General features: G+C 42.5%; 1 protein-coding gene across 11 annotated transcripts in view; it reads right to left on the bottom strand.

The window, feature by feature from the left end:
• Positions 1-1,349: 1,349 nt before the first annotated feature.
• Positions 1,350-25,889, bottom strand: part of BTRC (beta-transducin repeat containing E3 ubiquitin protein ligase) — a 344,864-nt gene continuing 320,324 nt past the window's right edge. For all 11 annotated transcript variants that reach the window (XM_077258617.1, XM_077258618.1, XM_077258621.1 and 8 more), the window contains 3 exons: positions 16,971-17,049; positions 6,934-7,127; positions 1,350-3,894 (listed from right to left, as the gene is read on the bottom strand). In XM_077258617.1, the coding sequence (XP_077114732.1) occupies positions 6,966-7,127; positions 16,971-17,049 (241 nt within the window). In that variant the 3' untranslated portion in view covers positions 1,350-3,894; positions 6,934-6,965. The remainder of the gene's footprint in view (positions 3,895-6,933; positions 7,128-16,970; positions 17,050-25,889) is intronic.

Consider the following 25,889-nt stretch of genomic DNA (forward strand, 5'->3'; position numbering starts at 1 on the left):
ACATCCTTAACAAGCAGACTATAGCAGTCATTTTACTGATGTAGGTTTAAAAATGAAAGGGGTTGTCCATTATTCTGACAACCTCTCCTCAATTGCTAGGTTCCCGTTATAAAATAACAGCCTATTTTTACCTCCGGTGCCGTTCCAGCGATGTCTCACATGAGCGCTGTTGCCAATCAGAGACGGCTTCAAACTCACTTAGTTTGGAAGAAACTGACACACCGAAAGAAGTGAGAGCTGCTGCTCTCGGATCTCCTCCAAATGTCCATTACGTCCGAAAGAAGCGAGAGGGAAGTGGCTGCTGATTGGCTGCAGGGCTCACATGACAATTCATGCAAGCCTCATGGGAGCCAATGCCGACATCGCCGGAACGGCGCCAGAGTATAAGTGGAAACAGCCACTAAAAAGGATTTGTTCAAATAGTGGACAGCCCCTTAAACAAAAAAAATATTGAACCTCAAACTGTTTTTACAGCCATGGCCCACCTCACTGTATTAATGTTGTGGAGAGAATGAATGTCCTGTGTTGCTATATGCATTTACATATTGATTTTTCTCGTACATGACAAAATGGTTTGAGCTTCATCAACTTTTTTGATCAGAGTTTAGTCAGAGTCTCATCTGACGAAACTCTGATCAAAAACTAACACAGAGGAGACCCTGGCAAAACTCAGACTCTGCATGTGATCAAAAACTGACACAGACGAGACCCTGACGAAACGGACTCTGTCTGATCAAAAACTGACACAGATGAGACTGTCTGATCAAAAATTGAGTTTCGCCAGAGTCTTGTCTGTGTCCGTTTTTGGTCAGAGTCTCGTTTGTGTCAGTTTTTGGTCAGAGTTTCGCCAGAGTCTCGTCTGTGTCAGTTTTTCCTCAGATGAAAAAATAAAACAAAACGAAAAAAAAAACTGACGGAGGTTTTCACATTTCTATCAAACAGGATGTGAAAAACTGACAGCAGACAAATGGCATCCGAGTGCTGTCTGACATTTTTCAATGACCCATAGACTTGTATTGTCGAACTTGAACACCTGGATCAATATTGGACAAGTCTTGATGGTTTTCTGCTGACCACTCAGTAAGAGGAGAAAAATAAAAAATGGTTTGATGCATTACCCCACATATATGGGGACAGCACTAATGTGAGAAAAACTGACGTGTGAAGGAGTCCTTAGTGGTGATGAGCGAGCATACGCGTTCCAGTCTCCCCGAGCACACTCGTGTGATCCCCGAGTATTTGTTAGTGCTTGGAGATTTAGTTTTTATCACCTCAGCTGCATGATTTATGGCTTCTTGACAGCCTGAAAATATGTGGGAATTCCGTAACAAACAGGCATTCCTCACATGTATTCAGCCTGTCTAGCAGCCGTAAATCATCGGCTGTGGCAAGGAAAACTAATTCTCCGAGCACATTCAAATACTCGGAGATCACCCGAGCTGCTCGGGGAGACCCAAGCAACGAGTATACTCGCTCATCACTAGTCCTTAGTAAACCATTATAATGGCTTTATGGTACTCACAGGGTTTTATGTGGGCTCTGCCACGACCGCGAATTACTGTATGGCTCAGACAATACATTTCGTGGACTGTAGAAGAACTGAACTGTGCATTTACTATGTATATGGTAAGAAAAAGTTCAGTAAAAAGTACAAGTAGAGAAGTAGAGGCCTGGATGCCTTTCTTGAAAAATATAACATAACAGGCTACGGGCACTAAATTGTGTGATGGGACATTGACCCAGGGATCTAGTCTGATTGCCATAGATGGCGTTGGGATGGAATTTTCCCTATGAGACAATTGGCCTCATGGCGTTTTTGCCTCCCACTGGATTAACAAGTTCGGTTATAGGTTGGACTTGATGGACCCATGTCGATCTTCTACCTTTTAAAAACTATGAAGCACTGCATATGTATTAAGGGCATTAAGTAAATACTCCATACTAACAACACAATTGCTATGATCCTTTAAGATCTAACCAGCAACCATTGTCTACAGCTGTGGCAAAAATTAAGAGACCACTGCACAATGTTCAGCTTGTCTGATTTTTCTCTTTATAGGTATATTTTTGAGTAAAATGTAAATTGTTCTTTTATTCTATAAACTTCTGACAACATGTCTCCCAATTTCCAAGCAATAATTTTTGTATTTTTTTTTCTGAAAAGTGGTCAAAGTTAAAAAAACCCCCAAAACAAAACAGTGCGTTCAGACCTCAAATAATGCAAAGAAAACAAGTTCATAATAATTTAGAAACAACAATACTAATGTTTTAACTCAGGAAGAGTTCAGAAATCAATATTTTGTGGAATAACCATGATTTTTAATCACAGCTTTCATGCATCTTGGCATGCTCTCCACCAGTCTATCACACTGCTTCTGGTGCAAAAATGTAAGCAGTTCTTCTTTGTTTGATGGCTTGTGACCATCCATCATCCTCCATTCCAGAGGTTTTCAATGGGGTTCAGGTCTGGAGATTGGGCTGCCCATGACAGGGGTTTGATGTGGTGGTCTCTTAATTTTTGCCAGAGCTGTATACAGTATGTGACGCTGTGATTGGTAAAAGTCATTAGTCGTCAAACTGCTAAATTACTACAATGTCTGTGGTTAAAATAATGGTTTCTGGGTCCTTTTTGCTAAAAACAAGTACAGATAAGAGTTAAAAGGATACGGCAAATGCGTCTACTTCTGCCTAATAGTGCTGCACACAATTTGCAAAAAAAAAAAAATAATAATTTCTTGTAAATAAAAAAAAAAAATTCAGAAAATGTTGGAACTTTTTGGCAAAACAATCAATATTAGCCTACTGCCGTACCTGAGGATATGGAACATGACAGAGGTTCTGTCTTTGGTGTTTTTTTTTTTTAAATACAGGTGCCACGTTTTGCCCCTAAAGGTTCTGCGCCAGCCATTGCTCGGGGTATACGTTTTGCATGGAGATTTAGGACTTGATTTAGTAGAAAATACAGATGAATGGTCACTGGACAAATATGAGTTGACAACATTTTCGTGGGGGTTGTCCTCTTCTAGAAAAATGCACGACAACACTGTAGAACAGAGTCGAACTGCACAAATAATAATTGAAACCAATCCTAATGTTAATACAATAAATCATTTTAAAGTTATTTTTCCCTAAGAGATAATAAAATATCTCATCCATGTTTTTGTCTCTACATTTAATAGCCCATACAGAACTAAAACATGACTACAACACATGAATTGTTATAAAATGGAAGGAGGGAGGAAAACTCTAAGTGTAAAAAAAATAAATAAAATAAAATCTAAACTTAATAAAAAAAAAATAAAAAATTGGAGGGGTATAAAAAAAAAATCCATGCTGACGAGGGCAAAACATACACTTTTATTTTACTAGTAGTCTTGATTTGATGAAAGAACTCTTATTCCAAATTCCCAAGTTATTTGCATAAGTTCTACGAATTTCCAAACGTATCCGCACTTGACAGCGGCGCGAGCTGAAAATTGGTCTTTTGCTTACGGCAAAGCAACGGATAATCCGGCAAGACATTTAAATATATTTAGTGAAACTGTGACTTGTCCGTTTCCTACATTTAAACAATTAAAAAAGAAAAAAAAAAGTACCCCCTAGTCACTGATACCGGAGTGTGCAAGCCTCTAGCAACATAAGCAGCGACCCCCTGTACCGATGATCGAGAGGTGGATTAAAAATTAAAAAAAAGCCGATGATAATCTTCACGTAGCAGCACTCCAGCAGTCCGCTGTGCACGACGGCCCGGGCTGCTTCACCCTGTCACCCCGAGTCATTATTTCAGGGTGTGTCACGACAAACTGCTCGCTTTCATCAAATACTGGTCAAGTAAATAGTTTATTTTCCCCGGCATTCACAGGCGAGTCATTTACCATATCTTCCAAGCAAGTCCTGCAGCACACATAACGAAAGGGTCATTAATGGAACATGAAAAGGGAAAAATACAAAAGTCAACAATAAAATTCACAGAAAATTATCCCCCCCCTCCAGTAAGTCTAAACCAGCAATAACACAGCTCTCTCTGGTAGTTTGTTACAATGTACCAGTCTGGAGTCCACACTGTTTATTAATGGCAGCTTATCCTAAAGGGAGGCGTCATACAAATGTTACAGAAGTCTTTGGCCAATTATTGACTGCAGCATTTAAGAGCCAAAATCTGGACCGGCATCCGTTCAGGCAGCTATCACCCACTTGGGGAGTTTATGGGTTAACGGGAACCTGCCGGCAGGATTGTGCACATTAACCTACACACAGTGTCAGGTCGGCGCCATTATACTGATTACAATGATACCTGGTGATAAAATCTGTCTTGTGGTTGTTGTTTTATCTTTATTTTCAGTTTTCAGTTAATGTTATGCTCGTGCTCCGGGGCGGCCTGTGGGGGTCTGCATGTGGTGCTCTGATTAGGTATTAATCTGTATGGCTTCTGACAGGTCACTGATCCCTCACTGACCTGCCCCCTAGTTTACATACTGAATATGTTTAGTAAAAACAAAAAATCTCACATTCAGCTGACAGGCGCCAGCGCTGTAACATGGTCACATCTATAATATCCATGTAATTATTTTATTTGGTGTTACAAGTTTACGGTAATCAGAAAAAAAAAAAAATCTCTCCTCAAAATGGCGCCGCTGGCGCCATCTTGGTGAAGACCTTTTTTTTATCTCTAGCAAAATGGCGCCACCTGCCCAGCAGCATTTATCGGATCGCCAATAGATGTTATTTTGAGAGAATTTTTTAAAATACATTTATATCACCAAATAAAATAATTAAATGGATATGATAGATTCGCTAATGCTACATCATAGGTGCCGCCACTGCCTGCTGAATGTGGAAATCTTACAGCACCAACATCTCATGACAATGGCCCTTTACAGAGAACTCAAGGTTAGTCATATAACGAGCTGAGACGGTAAGTGGAATGTCTGACCCAGGAGCAGCATTGTGACGCTGACCGCACCTATCCGCCTAATTCATTGAGCAGGGAGTAGTGATGAGTAAATGTGCTGGGATAAGGTGTTATCTGAGCATGCTTGGGTGCTAACCGAGTGTCTTCGGCGTGTTCGAAAAATGTTCGAGTCCCCGCGTCTGCATGTCTCGCAGCTGTTCGACAGTGCAAAACACATGCAGGGATTGTTTTAGTTAATTAATCCCTCCATATGTTGTGACTGTCGAACCGCCACGAGACATGCAGGCACGGGGACATATTATTCGAACACGCCGAAGACACTCAGTTAGCCCCCGAGCATGCTGAGATAACACCTTATCCCAGCACGTTCACTTATTACTAGTAGGGAGCAATGCAGGCAGATACCCTGAAAGGAGTTTTTGGGTAGTCAAAGGTGAGTGAGCTTTTATGAAGACTTATTGCTTTCATCCACGATCTGGTATCATGCGCTTAAGATTAGACATTTAATGACAAGCAAAAGCATAACAATTCCAGGGGGACTATAGCTAGTATACATGTTTAGTTACAATGGGCGAGTGGTGACCAATGAATTTCTGGATGTTCATTGGAGGGATGCAGCCATTGTATCAGCTGACCTTTTCTAAGACGACCGACTCCGCTCCATACAATGACAGCATGGCTCTTGTCAGCTAAAAAGATCATTTGCCAGGAAATGAATGTTCTTTATCAGCTTTAGTCCTGCACAACAATCACTTTTGTTAGGGGAAGAAAATCCGGGCTCCCCACCAGATCTTCAGTGTGGTGACAATACAATACAAAACCTCTCTCAGCTCCCTTGACACCCGTGGGTGCAGAAGGAGTGGGGTAGAAGTAGGACATTGTGGATAAAGAGCAATCTAAGTGGAGTTAATTTGATTGTACCTAGGCAGGTAATAAGAGCGCTCATAGGCGTGTTTATATCTGATCATTTACTTGTGAAAACAAGCCATCTTTAGAGCAACTAATGGCCCGTTTATTGTCTGATCGAGTCATTAATGTGAGCATCAATGTTATCCTTGATCGCCAGCACAATCCCTGATGTAACCAGAGGATGTGCTGCCGAGAATACACAAACTGGATGGTATTGTAGTACGACGGCCCATCCCAATACAGTTTGCATATGGAGATCGCACGTAAATGGATGGACTTTTAGGAATTTAAAGAGAACCTGTCAGCAGGATTTAGCCCGGTGAACTAAAGGCATAGTAATAATGGCGCTGTGATGCTGATTAATAGGATACCTGATGTACAGGGAGCCGCTCAGTGGCTGATGAATACTCACCTCATGAAGTTTTCATAAAATGACGTCTTGTGTGCTTCGAGGTGAGGTGTGGGGGAAAGGTCTTCTTCTGGTTCTCTGCCTCACCCCCCACCTGCCTCATTTTAAAAATTTCGCGCTGCCACCATCATTGTGTGGGCGGTACGTGCGCAGTGTGAGTCTGCATCCTGTATGCAGGACTTCAATAAAATGGCGCAGTGCGTGTGCAGATCAAACTTACAGAGCCGAAACCTCAATCTGAGCATCCGGCGTCATTTTATTGAAGTCCTGACCACAGGACGCCGACTCACACTGCGCATGTGCCACCCATACAGTGATGGCAGAGGTGCGGAATTTTAAAGGAAGCAGAGGAGGCCAGTGGGGGTGGCGGAGAACCAGAAGAAGACCCTGTCCCCATGTCACGCCCCGAAGCACACAGAAGACGTCAAACGCTTCACAAGGGGAGTATTCAGCAGCCACTGAGCGGATCCCCGTACATCAGGTATCAGATTAATCAGCATCACAGCGCCATCATGGCCATGCCTTTAGCTTATAAGGCTCAATCCTGCGGACACGTTCTCTTTAATATATTATTTGTAACAAATATTACATACGAAGTCAGCAAATCTACAGTTTAGTTTAAAAAAATAAAACAAAAGGGTAAACCTATAATGACAAGCTGAGGTAAAATAATGTAAAGGACATGCTGTCTATTGGGCCTTACCTGTGCAATAATGAGGTACTGGTTAGTGTGATTTATCTGGAGATGTACGTGTATGTTCTAGAAGGTGAACGGGAGGACTCCTCATGTGCCGCTGGGTCATTTAGAAAATCCCAAATGAGTATCGTGTCATCATGAGAACTGCTGACTATCTGGAACTCATCGAACTGTAAGCGGAAAACTCTTCCTGAGTGTTCCTAGAAAAAAAAAATTTTACAGGAACAAACCATTACAAAGATACAGTCACATTAAAAAGAATATGTGACAATATGGGGAAATGCCCTTCGTACTCACTTGTGGGCTCATCTGAAGAACTTGGCCCCTCTGCCATATAAGACGACAGCAGTATTACTCAACAGCACGTTAGGTGGGGGGCCATTACTTACGTTGTGCTGAAGCCAAGGAGCAGGAAATTACGGATCTACCCATATACCCTTTTATAGCATATGGAAAGGAGTTTTCTCCATAGGGCAACCCCTTTAAGAGAATATATTCACATACGGCTTTCTTGTTGCGGAAATGTAAACCATCAGCCCATTTAGGTGAACGGAACCAGTTTTTTATAAGCAACAAATCTGCTGTTTTTGAGTGTAGCCTTAGCTTAGATTCATGTAGAGGTTTAATAAAAAAAAACAAATAAAATGCTGCAACCAGATGCTAGCTTGAAGTTAGCGGTACTATACAAAACACACTACAGACAGGGCGTTAGTTTTGTGGTCATTGTTGGTTGCGTTTGTGCTTTTTTTTACGTTTGTTGGGGGCTTTTTATTTTTGAAAACACAGCGTTATTTATCTGTGGGTGTTTGTTTTCATGCATTTTCTTGCATAGGTGGCCCCCCTAGGAGCACACATGAATATATAATGTATATGTGAACAAAAATAAATAGAAAATAAATGGATTTAAAAAAAGAAACCTGATTTGTCTGGAACAGGAATCTTGATGCAATAGGTCATCAGTATGAGATTGGTGGGGGTATGAGACCTGGCACCACCACTCATATCTCCTCCGGTAGCAGAATGCCGAATATTCCCTGGATGGGGAGATAGCCTGCGGTACCTGGCAGCGGCACTACACGTAGAGCGGTACTGTTCGGTGTCGTACATCGCTTACCTCCGGCTACTGCTGGAGCACATATCAGCAGGCCAGTGGGTTGGCGGGTGTCACACTTGTACCAATCTCATATTGGCCTACAGCTCTGGCAAAAATTAAGAGACCACCCACATCAAAACACTGTCATGGGCAGCCCAATCTCCAGACCTGAACCCCATTGAAAACCTGTGGAATATAATCAAGAGGATGATGGATAGTCACAAGCCATCAAACAAAGAAGAACTGCTTACATTTTTGCACCAGAAGCAGTGTGATAGACTGGGGGAAAGCATGCCAAGACGCATGAAAGCTGTGATTAACAATCATGGTTATTCCACAAAATATTGATTTCTGAACTCTTCCGGAGTTAAAACATTAGCATCGTTGTTTCTAAATGATAATGAATTTGTTTTCTTTGCATTATTTGAGGTCTGAAAGCACTGTTTTTTTTTTTTGTAATTTTGACCATTTCTCCTTTTCAGAAAAATAATACAAAATGTATTGCTTGGAAATTTGGAGACATGCTGTCAGCAGTTTATAGACTAAAAGAACAATTTACATTGTCTCAAAAATATACCTATAAAGAGAAAAATCAGACAAACTGAACATTTTGCAGTGGTCTCTTAATTTTTGCCAGAGCTGTATGTATAAGTCATCAATATGACTGTCTGGGACCCGCATTATCAATGTGAGCTCCCCAATAACGCCATTAAGGGGTCACTATGTTTAAATAATCTCTTTCCATATGCTCCATTTTGGAATGGGCCCTTCATCAAATTGGACTGTGACTTCTTATAGCCCATTTATTCCTGAAGCGGACTTTAATTTATCTGTGTAATCTAAGAAATATTAAATAATGTACCACCCCACTGCAAAACCTCACGGTGCCACGACAAGAAAAAAATTAATTCAGTCTCCTCTTCTACTAGCGTCACGTGTGTAAAAATTTAATTAGCGACCCTTTTGTCCATGGGCTGTGCCTGGAATTACAGCTTTATCTCCTTATTCATGTGAGTGGCTAACTCAGTCTTGTCCATGTGCAAGAGAGGCGCTATTTCATGGGGTGGTGAGAAAATTTGGCAAAAAACCCCACATTGGTCGAGGTTTGCAGGTTTACTCTAAAAAATTAAGAGTATTTAACCCCTCATCGTCGGACAATTCGGCATTTATCTGTAAGGATGCAGAACACATTGGAAGATATCAGGAGATCGTGCTATTGTCAGCAAGTCTAACTACGCACTAATCTCCGGCCTACAAGCTATAAAAATGAGTCATCACATTATCACGCCGGATCAAGCAGACGTTGCGATGTCTTATAAACTTCAACGTGAAGACGGATGAGCCTGCAATCGACAGCCATGAACTATGAACCTCCTCCTACTGCTCGCAATCTGAGCAGAAGCGATAGGAGGCTATTCCATTCCTGGTCCTCAGCCAAGATTCATTTTGGACGGCCATAATGGCAGCACTCTAAATTCTGATCTCCTGTGGTCACAGCCATACACAAACCACAGCTCCCATCCTTTTAACTGCGCTTCTATTTAACAGGCCGCAGTGAAATTTTGCCAAGAGGGAAAATAATGGTTCCTGGATGAGGCGGCAATTACACAGATCTTGTTTCACATCAACTTCAGTAACAAATTGAGAAGCGTAAAGCTTTGTACCACTTGCTAAAAAAACAAACAAAATGAAAGCCTTTTGGCGATCTGTTCGCTGATACTATGTATCACTAATCCCCTGTTCTGCACAATATCGAGAATGTGTCCAAGCCATAACATGTGAAAGTGTCATACAGGTCATCATATTGTCAAAAGTGAGCAGGACTTTATTGCTCTAAAAGCTAAAAATAAAAAATATCGTAAAACGAAGCATCAATTATTCCTACTATCATCTGTCAGTTTGGTGCAATTTATAGCAGCTTTCTGGCGCAGGAAAGATGCAAATTTTAGTGCATGCTATATTGGTGCTAAAATTTGCAACTTTGTCTTTCTTTCTCCAGCTTGTGTTAGGTGGGGGTAACGCAGGCACTTTATAGGCAGGGACGGGGGTAATGCAGGCACATTATAGGCAGGGACAGGGGTAACGCAGGCACTTTATAGGCAGGGACAGGGGTAACGCAGGCACTTTATAGGCAGGGACGGGGGTAATGCAGGCACATTATAGGCAGGGACGGGGGTAATGCAGGCACATTATAGGCAGGGACGGGGGTAATGCAGGCACTTTATAGGCAGGGACGGGGGTAACGCAGGCACATTATAGGCAGGGGCGGGGGTAACGCAGGTACTTTATAGGCAGGGACGGGGGTAATGCAGGCACATTATAGGCAGGGACGGGGGTAATGCAGGCACATTATAGGCAGGGACAGGGGTAACGCAGGCACTTTATAGGCAGGGGTGGGGGTAACGCAGGCACTTTATAGGCAGGGACGGGGGTAATGCAGGCACATTATAGGCAGGGGTGGGGGTAACGCAGGCACATTATAGGCAGGGACAGGGGTAACGCAGGCACATTATAGGCAGGGACAGGGGTAACGCAGGCACATTATAGGCAGGGACAGGGGTAACGCAGGCACTTTATAGGCAGGGACGGGGGTAATGCAGGCACATTATAGGCAGGGACGGGGGTAACGCAGGCACTTTATAGGCAGGGACGGGGGTAATGCAGGCACATTATAGGCAGGGGCGGGGGTAACGCAGGCACTTTATAGGCAGGGACAGGGGTAATGCAGGCACTTTATAGGCAGGGACGGGGGTAATGCAGGCACATTATAGGCAGGGACAGGGGTAACGCAGGCACTTTATAGGCAGGGACGGGGGTAATGCAGGCACTTTATAGGCAGGGACGGGGGTAATGCAGGCACATTATAGGCAGGGGTGGGGGTAACGCAGGCACATTATAGGCAGGGACGGGGGTAATGCAGGCACATTATAGGCAGGGGTGGGGGTAACGCAGGCACATTATAGGCAGGGACAGGGGTAACGCAGGCACATTATAGGCAGGGACGGGGGTAACGCAGGTACATTATAGGCAGGGGCGGGGGTAACGCAGGTACATTATAGGCAGGGACGGGGGTAACGCAGGTACATTATAGGCAGGGACAGGGGTAATGCAGGCACTTTATAGGCAGGGACGGGGTAATGCAGGCACTTTATAGGCAGGGACGGGGGTAATGCAGGCACATTATAGGCAGGGGTGGGGGTAATGCAGGCACTTTATAGGCAGGGACGGGGGTAATGCAGGCACATTATAGGCAGGGGCGGGGGTAACGCAGGCACTTTATAGGCAGGGACAGGGGTAATGCAGGCACATTATAGGCAGGGGTGGGGGTAATGCAGGCACTTTCTAGGCAGGGACGGGGGTAATGCAGGCACATTATAGGCAGGGGCGGGGGTAACGCAGGCACTTTATAGGCAGGGACAGGGGTAACGCAGGCACATTATAGGCAGGGACAGGGGTAACGCAGGCACATTATAGGCAGGGACAGGGGTAACGCAGGCACATTATAGGCAGGGGCGGGGGTAACGCAGGCACTTTATAGGCAGGGGTGGGGGTAACGCAGGCACATTATAGGCAGGGACGGGGGTAACGCAGGCACTTTATAGGCAGGGACGGGGGTAACGCAGGCACATTAAAGGCAGGGGAGGGGGAAACGCAGGGAAACTATAGGCAAGGAATGGAGCGCACTTACCAAGGTAGAAAAAAGTCACAACTTTATTTGGACATACAGCAAGCTGGCAGGGAGGGATGTGGAAAGTGAAAGGACGACAGCTGTTTCGTGCCTACGGCACTTCGACAGGTCCTGACACCCGAAGGAAGCAGGGAGGGCTTTATAGTCACATGTTACAATTGGCACCTCCCCACACCCGGCGTCACAGTGCAATCTAAAACACTAAATCAGAATGTGAATATAACAGATACAAAAAACACACGACATGTATATTATTAAAATCATTCTAACATGAGCACTAAATAACATACGGAGCTCGAGATGTTAATCAAACTTTTACAAAAAGATCGACATGTCAATACATTCATTCAATCCAAGGGGGCCTTGTGCGTCTGTGCGAAGTATCCACCTCGCTTCTCTTTGAAGCAGACGCCGATGCAAGTCTCCTCCTCCCTGAGGTAAGGAGATCTTTTCTATGCCCGCAAATCGCAGCGTCTGAATATCACCTTTATGGTGATCTCTCACATGGTTAATCAACCTGGGAACCCCTTTCCCTGTCCGTATAGAATTAAAGTGTTCTCTTATCCTGACAAACAATGGCCGAATAGTTTTGCCAATGTAAAAAAAGCCACAAGGACAGAAGATTACATAGACTATATGGGTAGATCTGCAAGATATAAAATCATGGACTATATGTTGTACTGGTCCAATTTTAATCCTATTTCCTGTGAGATGATAAACACAGAAATTACACCGACCGCATTTGAAGTTCCCTTTTGGGGCATTACTGCCTAACCAATTCTCCTGAGAAGAGACAAACCGATTACGGACTAGGTGATCTCTAATATTTCTACCCCGTCGGCAAGCAAATAAAGGACCTTTTTCTACCATCTCTTTTAAATCACTATCATGTCCCAAAATCTGCCATTTTTTTCTGATGGCAGATCTGATTTGCCTATCCATAGGTCCAAACTTAAAACTGAACACAAATCTCTTATCTTCTTTTTTTATTTTCTCAGACCTAGCGCCCACATCTATTGCTGCTGCTTTTTTTAACGCATTATTTAACACCGTTTGTGGATAACCTCGTTTGGTGAATCTATCATACAGGTCTTTTGATTGTTCTTTAAATCCTGTGATGCTACTGTTGATTCGTTTCACCCTTAAAAATTGACTATAAGGAAGGGACTGTCTGGTGTACAGAGGATGAGCACTGTTAAAATGCAGCAGGGAGTTAGATGCAAAAGGTTTTCAGTAAACTTCTGTGTGAATGGCACCTTCCCTCACCTGCAGTTTAACATCAAGAAAAACTAAAAAACCCTAAATCATCTCCCCCATGGAGGACCCATTTGGTGATGTACGGGAGGATGCACAATTACTTGTGAGTCTCACTGATCAAATTCATACAACTGTCACTCAGAGGGATGTGTCTTATCCCCCATTTTTGGGAGGGGTCAAGTCCACGTTTATGCCACCGGTATCCCCTGGTAACCCGATTGATATATTTGAAATACAGGTCATAAAAGATATCGAAGCCCTTATGTACAAAAAACTTCCCAATAATTTATCATCTATGGAATTAAAGGCCTTAAAGGAAATACAAGGGTGGTCCGACACTATAGTGCGTTCTGCTGACAAAGGTGGTAATACGGTGCTTTTGCCATGCGAGTACTATAAAAAAGAGGCTTTAAGACAACTGTCTGACGAAAATACTTATGTTAAGTTAAAAGGAGATCCTACGGCAAGGTTTAAAAATAGCCTGAGGTCTCTGTTAAGACAGCATGTTGAAAAAAGAGTACTGTCAGAAAAACAGGCAGAAAAATTGTTGCCTGATTTTCCAAGAAAGCCTCATTGGTACCACACACCAAAATTGCACAAATCCATGGTAGAACCTCCAGGGCGCCCTATAGTGTCGGGGGTGGGCTCCCTTACGGAGCCTTTATCTTCCTATTTAGATTGGTTGTTACGCCCACTCTTACGAGATATTCCCTCTTATGTAAAGGATACTGGGGATTTTTTAAAAACTATCATGGAGTTTACATGGCAAGATAATTTTTTTCTTGCTTCTATAGACATTGAAAGTCTATACACTCGAATACCGCAAAAATTAGGGGTTGATACCATCAGAATGATATTGGAAAATACTCCCACTGAAGAGGATACTATTTCTTTTATTTGTGAAGGTTTATTTTTCATTCTGGGTCACAATGCGTTTCAGTTTGATAATGCATGGTACAGACAAACGGAGGGTACCGCCATGGGTACCCCCGTCGCATGTACTCTAGCCAATCTTTTTTTGGCCAGATTTGAGGAGGAATATATATATTCCGCCAAAAATCCATATTTGAGGCATATCAGATCAGGCTATACGCTAGATATGTGGACAACATATTCATGATGTGGGACGGACACCAGGATGACTTCAATTCTTTTGTGGAGCACCTGGGGACGTCAAACACCATGAATATGAGGTTCACCTCGCAATTTGGGGGAGATGATTTAGTTTTTCTTGATGTTAAACTGCAGGTGAGGGAAGGTGCCATTCACACAGAAGTTTACTGAAAACCTTTTGCATCTAACTCCCTGCTGCATTTTAACAGTGCTCATCCTCTGTACACCAGACAGTCCCTTCCTTATAGTCAATTTTTAAGGGTGAAACGAATCAACAGTAGCATCACAGGATTTAAAGAACAATCAAAAGACCTGTATGATAGATTCACCAAACGAGGTTATCCACAAACGGTGTTAAATAATGCGTTAAAAAAAGCAGCAGCAATAGATGTGGGCGCTAGGTCTGATAAAATAAAAAAAGAAGATAAGAGATTTGTGTTCAGTTTTAAGTTTGGACCTATGGATAGGCAAATCAGACCTGCCATCAGAAAAAATTGGCAGATTTTGGGACATGATAGTGATTTAAAAGAGATGGTAGAAAAAGGTCCTTTATTTGCTTGCCGACGGGGTAGAAATATTAGAGATCACCTAGTCCGTAATCGGTTTGTCTCTTCTCAGGAGAATTGGTTAGGCAGTAATGCCCCAAAAGGGAACTTCAAATGCGGTCGGTGTAATTTCTGTGTTTATCATCTCACAGGAAATAGGATTAAAATTGGACCAGTACAACATATAGTCCATGATTTTATATCTTGCAGATCTACCCATATAGTCTATGTAATCTTCTGTCCTTGTGGCTTTTTTTACATTGGCAAAACTATTCGGCCATTGTTTGTCAGGATAAGAGAACACTTTAATTCTATACGGACAGGGAAAGGGGTTCCCAGGTTGATTAACCATGTGAGAGATCACCATAAAGGTGATATTCAGACGTTGCGATTTGCGGGCATAGAAAAGATCTCCTTACCTCAGGGAGGAGGAGACTTGCATCGGGGTCTGCTTCAAAGAGAAGCGAGGTGGATACTTCGCACAGACGCACAAGGCCCCCTTGGATTGAATGAATGTATTGACATGTCGATCTTTTTGTAGAAGTTTGATTAACATCTCGAGCTCCGTATGTTATTTAGTGCTCATGTTAGAATGATTTTAATAATATACATGTCGTGTGTTTTTTGTATCTGTTATATTCACATTCTGATTTAGTGTTTTAGATTGCACTGTGACGCCGGGTGTGGGGAGGTGCCAATTGTAACATGTGACTATAAAGCCCTCCCTGCTTCCTTCGGGTGTCAGGACCTGTCGAAGTGCCGTAGGCACGAAACAGCTGTCGTCCTTTCACGTTCCACATCCCTCCCTGCCAGCTTGCTGTATGTCCAAATAAAGTTGTGACTTTTTTCTACCTTGGTAAGTGCGCTCCATTCCTTTACATTTTTTACCTTTGGATTGTGTACTATTTTTATTGGATGCAGCACCCAGTCGGACAGAAGGGGTTAACTTTGACGGCGGCAGTACTTTTAAGGTTTCCATTTATCAGGGGCGAACATATGACAGCAGTGCGGAGGTGTTTGTTTCTGTTTCTGTGCTGATCAAACTATAGGCAGGGGAGGGGGGTAATTCAGGCACATTAAAGGCAGGGGCAGGTGTAACGCAGATTTATAATTTACTATAAATTTAGGCCTCACTTAGATGTCCGTTTACTATTTGGTACGTTCCCAGTTTAGTTGATCGTTGGGGGTTCTATCGGTCAGACCCACACAAAGCTAACAGTTATCACCTATGCAGTTGATAGGCGATCATTTGTTTAAGCAGGAATATCCCTTTAATGTGAAGTTAAAGGGTTATTCCCATCTTCATAGAAGGGAATTATCGAATGATAGATGTAAAAACAAGCAATTTCGAAATTTACGGCTTCTTACATTTTCAGCCATTCTTGAGATATTAATGGGGTTGTCCAGTACTTAACAACAGTTTCTGAATCCGTATATTTTCCCCCAGTAAAATATTAACATTTATGCTCACTTCCGGTGCCAGCTCTGTTCCAACGGTGTCAGCAATGTCTCCCTGGGGCTCACGTGACATTGTTACGTCACGTGATGCCTGCGACCAATCAGTGGCCACTTCACTCGCCTCGCTTTCGTAAGTGTCACATAAATCCGGAGGCAGTGAGAGAGCAGCAGCTCGGACATCCACTGGATGTGATTCATCCGAAGGCAAGGAGAGTGAAGAGGCCAACACGACACTGGAACGGCGCCGACACCGGAGGGGAATATAAATGTTATTATTTTACTGGGAGCAAACATATTACTTGAGAAGGGGTTGTCCAGTAGTGGACAAACCCTTTAACACTTTTCTGTAGGGTTTAATCCTCCTAATTATAGCCAGCTTTAGCACAGAGCTTACAAGCTTGACAGCAGAGGTGGTCGGTGTCCTAGGCAATGAGCTTGTAAACAAAGGGAAAAAAGTGTTAATATCTCAATAACAGCTGCTAATTTTAATAAACTGTAAATAGCAGAAGTGCTGATTTTTGCAAGTACTATCCCATGCTATCCATAAATGAAGATGAGCAGAATTATCCTTTAAAAAACAATATATAGATACATTATAAAAAAATATATATGATGTAATATATAATAAAAACAAAACAACAAAAATCCACATTTCATACTAAAAATGCACATAGAACAGTAAATTGGAAAAATTGTTGTGGCCAACACTGGTGCCTATAACGTACTTTAATTTCATAGACCCCCTGGTGAATTTTAATGTAATAATTTGATTTCCTGAGAGATTAGTCCCATTAAATAGCGAGATGTTAAAACAAATTGTGTTATTCCTGTATGTTTTAATGCCTTAATGCTCGTGTTCGGCCAACACAACAAATCTCTGTATACTTACCACAAGTGTCCGCAGACAAAGTGTCCCTGCGGGAGCGCGCGGATCTAATGCAGCCACAAGGTCCCACACTTTAATTTTCCTGCAAGCCAAAGAGTAAGTTATAGATTGCTAGCAATAGGAAGAGACAATACAATAAAACGGGAACCGTTCTCAACAAATTAAATGTTGAAATGGGGAATAAGCTCATATGGTGAGAAGCGATACATGTAGGTTAATGTAGAACGCTTACAATTACTTTCTTATATGCCTGCAGCACATTATTGGGGTCATCTTGGTGAAAGTGGACGTGATACAAGTGTCTGTCCATAGAGAGGTCTAAATGCATAAATACAGAGCCCCTGACACTAAGGTACGGTATTATGAAGACTTGGAGGGGGTGGATGGCAGCACTATTTTACATCACCCAGTCCTATCCCCTTGTGTAAATAGAGGCAGCACTCGGATAATGATACTTAGTGGTTTCCCAACAAAAACTGAAGCCTGCAACTTATATAAAGAATATATCCTCCTGTAATTTGTCTACAGATCCTAAGAAAAACCACAGATCACCATGATTACAGACTACTACCCGCTATCATACACTACGTAGATAAACCAGAAGTATGGAGCACTGCTGCAGAATCAGACTACACAGATTGTAGTCTGTCACCATGGAGACTCGTAGACCTGCAGGAGCTGTTAAAGATTAATGCATGGTTGCCATAGTCTTCATTGGATATACACTGAAGCAAAGATATTGGTTACAAAGCTTTGGTGCCATCGTGATGTCAAGGTATTAAGTGTCTGTATACAGACAGTTGTGTCGTCACAGATGCTTCCCAATACGGAGACAGCATCCATATTCCTAGTCACGCCATGGTTATAGACCTAGGTGGTCTTCAGGACAATGACCATGAAAAGATGTGTGTAGAGCAGCTGTGGTTATTCAGGTAAAAACCCGGCAGAAGAGCAAAAGAAGAGGAAGAGAGGGACAGACGGCCATGCTCCAAGCTTCCAAGCGTGAGATTACAAGGGGGCAAGTTAGTATATAAACCCAAAGGACAAAAGCCTGTGGGGAGGGTGCTTGTAAAAATTCCCTTCAGCATCACATTGAGTCCATATGAAGCTGCTTGTGTTATGAAGATCCTAAGCATATAAAAGCTCTGCAATATCCTTATCGCAGGCCCCCACCCAATAACCTCATCTCCACAGCTCCAATAACCTCATCTCCACCGCTCGAATAACCTCATCTCCGCCGCTCCTATAACCTCATCTCCACGGCTCCAATAACCTCATCTCCACAACTCCAATCACCTCATCTCCACCGCTCCAATCACCTCATCTCCACCGCTCCAATCACCTCATCTCCACCGTTCCAATAACCTCATCTCCACCCCTCCAATAACCTCATCTCCGTCCCTCCAATAACTTCAGTTCCAGTCCCTCATGTTTCACCTGTCAGAAATTGTTCTTCCGGCGGCCGGAGAAAATGGACATAGGAAAGTTTTTTGTGTCCGTCGTTAGCTATAATGGAACCCTATGGCGCCAGATCCGTCAAATGATGGAATCCGGCGACGGATTCTGTTCTTTTTTTTTTAAGTTTTCCATTCTAGGGTCTCTCTATCTCTTCCCCGGATCAGCTAATTGGCTCCAGATCAGCTACTCAGATCCGCAAAAAAATGGATCCGTTGCATCAGTTTTTCACATTTTGCAAAGGATGTTTTTTGCAAATTCACCGTATTGAGCCTGACGGTAAAAAACTGATGTGTGAAAGTAGCCTAAGTCTTTCAATAGGTCATCAATATCAGATCAGTGGGAGTTCAAACCAGGCACTCCCACAGATAAGCAGTTTGCACCTCCCATAACACCCATAAAAGTACAAAGTGTCCATTGCCGAAACTTCTCAGCTCCATACACTGACTAGTGGCCACTTTTGGGTACTGCAGCTAAGGTCCCATTCACTTGACCGTCAGTACATGAGAATGTTCACTAAACCATGTATGGAGCAATAGGGTTGTGGTTCTGTACACTATATAAATCTGTCCGCTATCGGAGCAAAACATTATTCGACACTCCCGCGATCTGATATTGATGTCTTATCCCAAAGTCAGGTCATCAATATCCAAGTGCTGGACAAACCTGTTTAAGAAGTCAATGGAAACAGATGAGCAGGCATTACTTTAATGATCTGATGACCTTGGTGTAAGTGACTCACTTCCCGGGCTCATTTACCTCTGTGTACAATGGCCCTATTGTCCATGACACGCAAGTGTGAAACGAGCGGCGCCGTTTACTTAGTCATGTGATGAAACATGAGTGAGCGCTGCTGTCATCCGACTGATGCTAATTAGAGCAGGGCCTCAATAATGAAGCCCCGCGGTGAACAGATCAGGAGTATATTTTGATAAATGCTCTGACTAATGAAACATGCTGCAGCTTCGTTACAACCGAATGAAAAATAAGAATATTTTTGCCACGCATTTCTAAAATTAACCAAGACAAATGGTAGGAGAACAGGTGATGTTAATTAATGGAGCATTTAATGGCATCGGATAAAGACACAACACATTCTCCCCAATTCCTAATTCTTATACATGAAATCTTTTACCTACAGCGTCTTTTCTGCATAATTGTGATTACAAACAAAATCCTTTATCTTCTTTTCCAAACCATTAAATTGTGGCTGAAAAAAAAATAAAACCTGTCTAGTAAAAAGATGAGATGCCAATGGGTTTCTGCAGGACAAGGACAAGTGACAACTGGAGAAGGCCACTGTGACCCGTCTCATGGGGATCGACGCCTATTCCCAGAATCTTGTTCTGAAAATGTTATTTATGTAGCGTCATATAACTGGGAAGAACAGGCATTTCCAGGTTTGGGAAAGTGGAGAAATAAAGGGCCTCCATATTGGCGGTCACCCAACTTTCCGAAAGACCAATGGTTAAAATGGAACTAAATGTCTAAAGGAATTGCAAACCTTGTCTTGCAGACACCTGTCCAGCAGGTGCAAATCATCTGTTCAAATGGCTCATATTAGTTTAAAAAAATGAACGAAGTGATGCGAGTCCCCAGAAGTGACTTTCCTCTACCTCCTTGGTCTCTTCTGGACACCCAGGATATGCCCACTTGCTTTGTTACACCCAAGGATCCAGTGTAGCGTGCTCCTGTTGTTGGCCCCTTGGCTTCCTACCCACTATTACTGTAAACCACCGGCCTGTTAAAAGCTCATTACTGCAGAGCAAGTGGGCGTGGGTGGCGGTGTATTGGTGTCACGGCATGGCGCTATCTGTGCTGGGAGAAGGACAGCCGGGACAGGCAAGAGACAGTTTTTTTTTATCTGGTACAGTTTTGCTCAAAAGTTTACATACCCCAGCAGAATTTTTGCTTTCTTGGCCTTTTTTTCAGAGAATATTAATGATAACACCAAAACTTTTTCTCCACTCATGGTTTTAGTAGTTGGGTGAAGCCATTTATTGTCAAACTACTGTGTTTTTTCTTTTTAAATCATAATGACAACCCAAAACATCCAATTGACTCTGATCAAAAGTTCACATACCTTGGTGATTTTGGCCTGATAACATGCACAGAAGTTGACACAAATGGGTTTGAATGGATACTAAAAGGCAACATCCTCACCTGTGACCTGTTTGCTTGTAATCAGTGTGTGCATAAAAGCTGAGTGAGTTTCTGGGATCCAGACAGACTCTTGCATCTTTCATCCAGCCACTGACGGTTCTGGATTGTGAGTCATGGGGAAAGCAAAAGAATTGTCAACGTCTCTACGGGAAAAGGTAGATTAACTGTATAAAACAGGAAAAGGATACAAAAAGATATCCAAGGAATTGATAATGCCAGTCAGCAGTGTTCAGACTGTGATTAACAAATGGAATTTTAGGGGCTCTGTAAAAACAAAACCACGGTCAGGTAGACCAACAAAAATTGGCTGCCTGGACTGCCTGGAAAATTGTTCAGGATGCAAAGAAAAACCCACAAACATCAGCTGAATTACTGGACTCTCAGAAAACTAGTGGTCTGGCTGTTTCAAGATGCACAATAAGGAGGCACTTGAAGACAAATGGGCTGCATGGTTGAGTCACCAGAAGAAAGCCATTACTGCGCAAATGCCACAAAGTATCTCACCTACAATATGCAAAACAGCACAGAGACAAGCCTCAAAACTTCTGGAACAAGGTAATTTGGAGTGATGAGACCAAAATTGAACTTTTTGGCCACAACACCATAAATGTTACATTTGGAGAGATGTCAACAAGGCCTATGATGAAAGCAACACCATTCCTACTGTAAATCACGGAGGTGGATCGCTGATGTTTTGGGGATGTGTGAGCTACAAAGGCACAGGAAACTTGGTCAAAGTTGAAGGAAAGATGAATGTAGCATGTTATCAGCACATACTGGAGGCAAAGTAGCAATCATCAGCCCGGAAGAAGCGCATGAAATGTACTTGCACGTTACAGCATGACAACGATCCAAAACACAAGGCCAAGTCGACCTGTCATTGGCTACAGCAGAAAAAGTGAAGGTTCTGGAGTGGCCATCTCAGTCTCCTGACCTCAATATCAATGAGCCACTCAGGAGAGATCTCAAGCGCGCGGTTCATGCTAGGCAGCCCAGGAATTTACAGGAACTGGAGGCTTTTTGCCAAGAAGAGTGGGCAGCTTTACCATCTGAGAAAATAAAGAACATCATCCACAACTACCACAAAAGACTTCAAGCTGTCATTGGTGTTAGAGGGGGCAATACACGGTATTAAGAAATGGGGTATGTGAACTTTTGATCAGGGTCATTTGGATGTTTTGGGTTGTCATTATGATTTAAGAAGATAAAACACAGTAGTTTGACAATAAATGGCTTCACCCAACCACTAATCATGAGTGCAAAAAAAGTTTTGGTTTTATCATTCATATTCTCTGAAAAAAGGTCAAGAAAGCAAAAGTTCTGCAGGGGTATGTAAACTTTTGAGCACAACTGTATATGAAGAGGACCTATGGGCGTAATACTATCATCATGAGGTGGACATTATTAATATATGGGGTACAGTGGGCGCGGTATTAATGTGTACAGGCATAATGCGAGGGTATAATGTATGGGAGCATAATGAAGTGACATTAATATATGGGGTACAGTGGGGGCAGTATTGTGTGCAGGCATAATGCATGGGGGCATAAGGAAGTGGCATTATTAATGTACGGGGTACAGTGCGGGCGGTAATGTGTGCAGGCATAATGCAGGGACATAATGTATAGGGGCATAAGGAAGTGGCATTATTAATGTATGGGGTACAGTGGGGGCGGTATTAATGTGTGCAGGCATAATGCAGGGACCTAATTTATGGGGGCATAAGGAAGTGGCATTATTAATGTATGAAGAAACAATAAGGGGACAATATAATGTATGAGGACACAATGGTGTATATCATTGATATACGGGGCCACAATGGGGGACCTAATTAATCAAAATGTTCCCTTTCAGAAAATCCTGGTCCCTGGGTGCAGTTTGCTATGAAAATAAAGAGGGGCGTTCCATCTACATGGGCAGAGGCACTGCTAGAAATTGGGATTTTCTGAAAGGGTACAGCCCTATTAATTTACAGGGGCACAAAGGGGAATTTTTCTACAAAATTGGGGTCATAAGAATTACTATTGTATGGGGTATACAGGGCAAGACATTTATACAGGGAAGCCACAAAGGGGGATATCCCCACTTCTACGTATAATATGTTATAATATGGGATACTGTTCTTGTCGGGGGAACATAAGATGAGATAATGGTACTGTGAAAGGCGCTAGAGGAGCACTGCAGCACCATGGAGGTTGTCTAGAAGTGGGGGAAAACTGGGCATGCTGCTCTAGAAGCGATTCGTCATAGAGCAGTCCTGGCTGTAAGATATCAGAGCAGATAGCGCCAGATGAACCAAAAAAAAAAAATGAATGACTTGATTTGGTGATGTCACCGGTGAGTCACTGGATCGACCTGTTCTGTATGCAGTTACAGCGGCTTGCGAAAGTATTCACCCCCTGGCTTTTTAACCATTTTGTTACATTACAACCTGTGTTTAATTATTTTTGTAATCTGATTTCTCTGTGATGCCTCTGCACTAAATAGTCTAAAGTTGGTGAAAGGAGAAAAATACAGTTATAAATTAAATTTATGGTATCAAATAACTAAAAGTTGCCATGTGCATAGGTTTTCACCCCTTTTTCAATTAAGACCCTTAAAAATTTCTGGTGCAAGCAATTCCCTTCAGTCCCATGCTTAGTGATAGGACATCCACCTGTGTGCAATCTAAGTGTCACATGTCGGTCAGTATATACACTTTACCTTTTCTGAAAGGCCACAGAGGCTGCAACACCATTGAGCAAGAGGCACCACTAACCAAACACCATGAAGACCAAGGAGATCTCTAAACAAGTCAGGGACAAAGTTGTTGAGAAATGCAAGTCAGGGTTGGGTAATAAAACAAATCCCAATCTCGGATGATCCCCTGGAGCACCATCAAATCCATTATCATCAAATGGAAAAAACTTGTTACCACAACAAACCTGCCAAGAGAGGCCGCCCACCAAAACCGTCAGTCCAGACAAGGAGGGCATTAATCAGAGACGCAGCACAGAGACCAAGCGTAACCCTGGAGGAGCTGTAGAGTTCCCAAGCAGAGACTGGAGCGTCTATCCATACAACCACAATAAGCAGTACACTCCATAGAGATGGCCTTCACGGAAGAGTAGGCAGAAAAAAGCCTTTAATTACACAAAAAAAACCTATAAGGCTCTTTTTGAGTTTACTAAAAGACATGTGGGAGACTCCCCATATGTATGGAGGATGGTGCTTTGGTCAGATGGGACCAAAATTGAACAAGGTAAACACTGTCAGGTGCGAAACCAACACAGCTCATCACCCCAAGAACACCATCCCCACAGTGAAACATGGAGGTGGCAGGATCACGCTGTGGGGATGTTTTTCGGAAGCACAGACAGGGAAAATGGTCTAAGTCGAGGGGAAGATAGATGGTGCGAAATACAGGGATATTCTTGAGCAAAACCTGTTTCAACGTATCAGTAATTTGAGACTGGGAAGGAGGTTCACCTTCCAACAAGACAATGGCCCAAAGCATACTGCTAAAGCAACACTAGAGTGATTTAAGTGGAAATGTGAAAATGTTTTGCAGTGGCCTAGACAAAGTCCAGACCTTAATCCAATTGAGTATCTGCAATTGGCTTTGAAGATCGCTGTTCACCAGAGGAAACCATCCAACTTGAAGGAGGTGGAGCAGTTTTGCCTTGAGGAATGGGCAAAAATCCCACTTGCAAGATGTGTAAAACTCATAGAGACTTATCCAAAGTGACTTGCAGCTGTAATTTCTGCAAAAGAAGGCTCTACAAAGCACTTTTTTTTTTTTTTAATTGGGGGAATAGTTATGCACACCAAAGTTTTAAGTCGTTTTGTCACATTTGTTGTTTGCTTCACAATAAAAAGAAAAACAAATGTTCACAGCTGTAGGCATGTTCTTTACATGAACTGATGCAAACCCTAAAAAACCCAGTGTGATTCCAGGCTGTGAGGTTTGCCAAGGGGGTGAACTCTTTTACAACCCACTGTTTATCCATGAGCTCTGCAAACCATCTAAAAGATATCTACCACTATATGGTCACTGTACAGGGGTAATAATATTTGTTCTAGTGGTTTTTGCTAATGATCAGTGTGGCGGTAATATTCAGTCACCACTGTATATCCTGGTCATATATGATACTGGTGTGGCGGTATTATTTTGCCATTGAATATGGTATTATTGGAAATATTGGTCTTGGTATAGTGGGTGTTACTCAGTAACAGAATATTGTTAACCATATGACAATTATTTTGGTGTATTACTTAAAAATGGTCTTGTTGCTGCGTCTACTATATGATTTTTACATTATATATTTTTTTCCATGGGGGAGAACAGTCTAATGCGAATGAGCAACACGTGGATTATGGGAGGGCTAGGCCAAAATTTTTATCTACAATTGTGCCACTTGTCAGAGCCATTCAAGAAGTGGAAATTGCAACACAGATGTCACAGTACGGTTGTGATTGGCAGCAGCGGTCAGGTAAACTATGGTATCACCAGAGAAATATCCGACCACACAATTCTCCAGTCATCTGATCCAATTGGGAATACACAAGACATTGGCACAAAAGTTAAAGAGGATCTCTGGTAAAATTGACTGGAAGTAAACAGAAAATCTCTAACCAAGCGACCATTATTGTAAAAGTGACAACAGGAAGGATTGTCATTTCCGTTGTCTCCTGTGCAGTAGCAGAGCTTTTTATTCTTTTTTTAGCAGTAGAACATTATGAAAAATCTTTCAATTGTCAATTCGACATGGCGGATCCTTTGTTCTGATGAAACACAAGTAGCTTCCAGAGTTATGCATTGCCTCCAGATTTAACAATACAAACTACATAGAATATTAACTACGGTAGATCTGTGAGACCGGAAGAAACTGGTGTATTTACTTTGAAAATTAAAGGTCAGAAAGCCTGCATAAACCAAACAGAACATTTTAATAACAGAAGGGTAACATTTTCAAAAAAGGAAAATATAATCATTGGATTTTCAAAATAAGTACGCAAATTGCCTCTTCGGAGAGGAAGAGGACGTGAACTCTATAGCGCCGCCTGTTGGAAGCAGCGATCCTACAAGTCACTATCGACCCTTTAACGAGTCTTGCCATATGACACTCCACAAAATAAGTACATCATCTTCATCGGGTAATATAACCATTTAATAATGTGTTGCGTTAATATTGTACAATCTATAGACAGATCTGTTTTAAAACCTTCCCAATAGAGCAAACATGGCCAAATCTGGCCCGCAGGATGGATACATTTGGCCTGCAATACCATAACAGCCATCCTTATGTGGGTCCATTATACTGT

Source organism: Ranitomeya variabilis, chromosome 4 (genome assembly GCF_051348905.1).
Source record: "Ranitomeya variabilis isolate aRanVar5 chromosome 4, aRanVar5.hap1, whole genome shotgun sequence".
NCBI lineage: Eukaryota > Metazoa > Chordata > Amphibia > Anura > Dendrobatidae > Ranitomeya > Ranitomeya variabilis.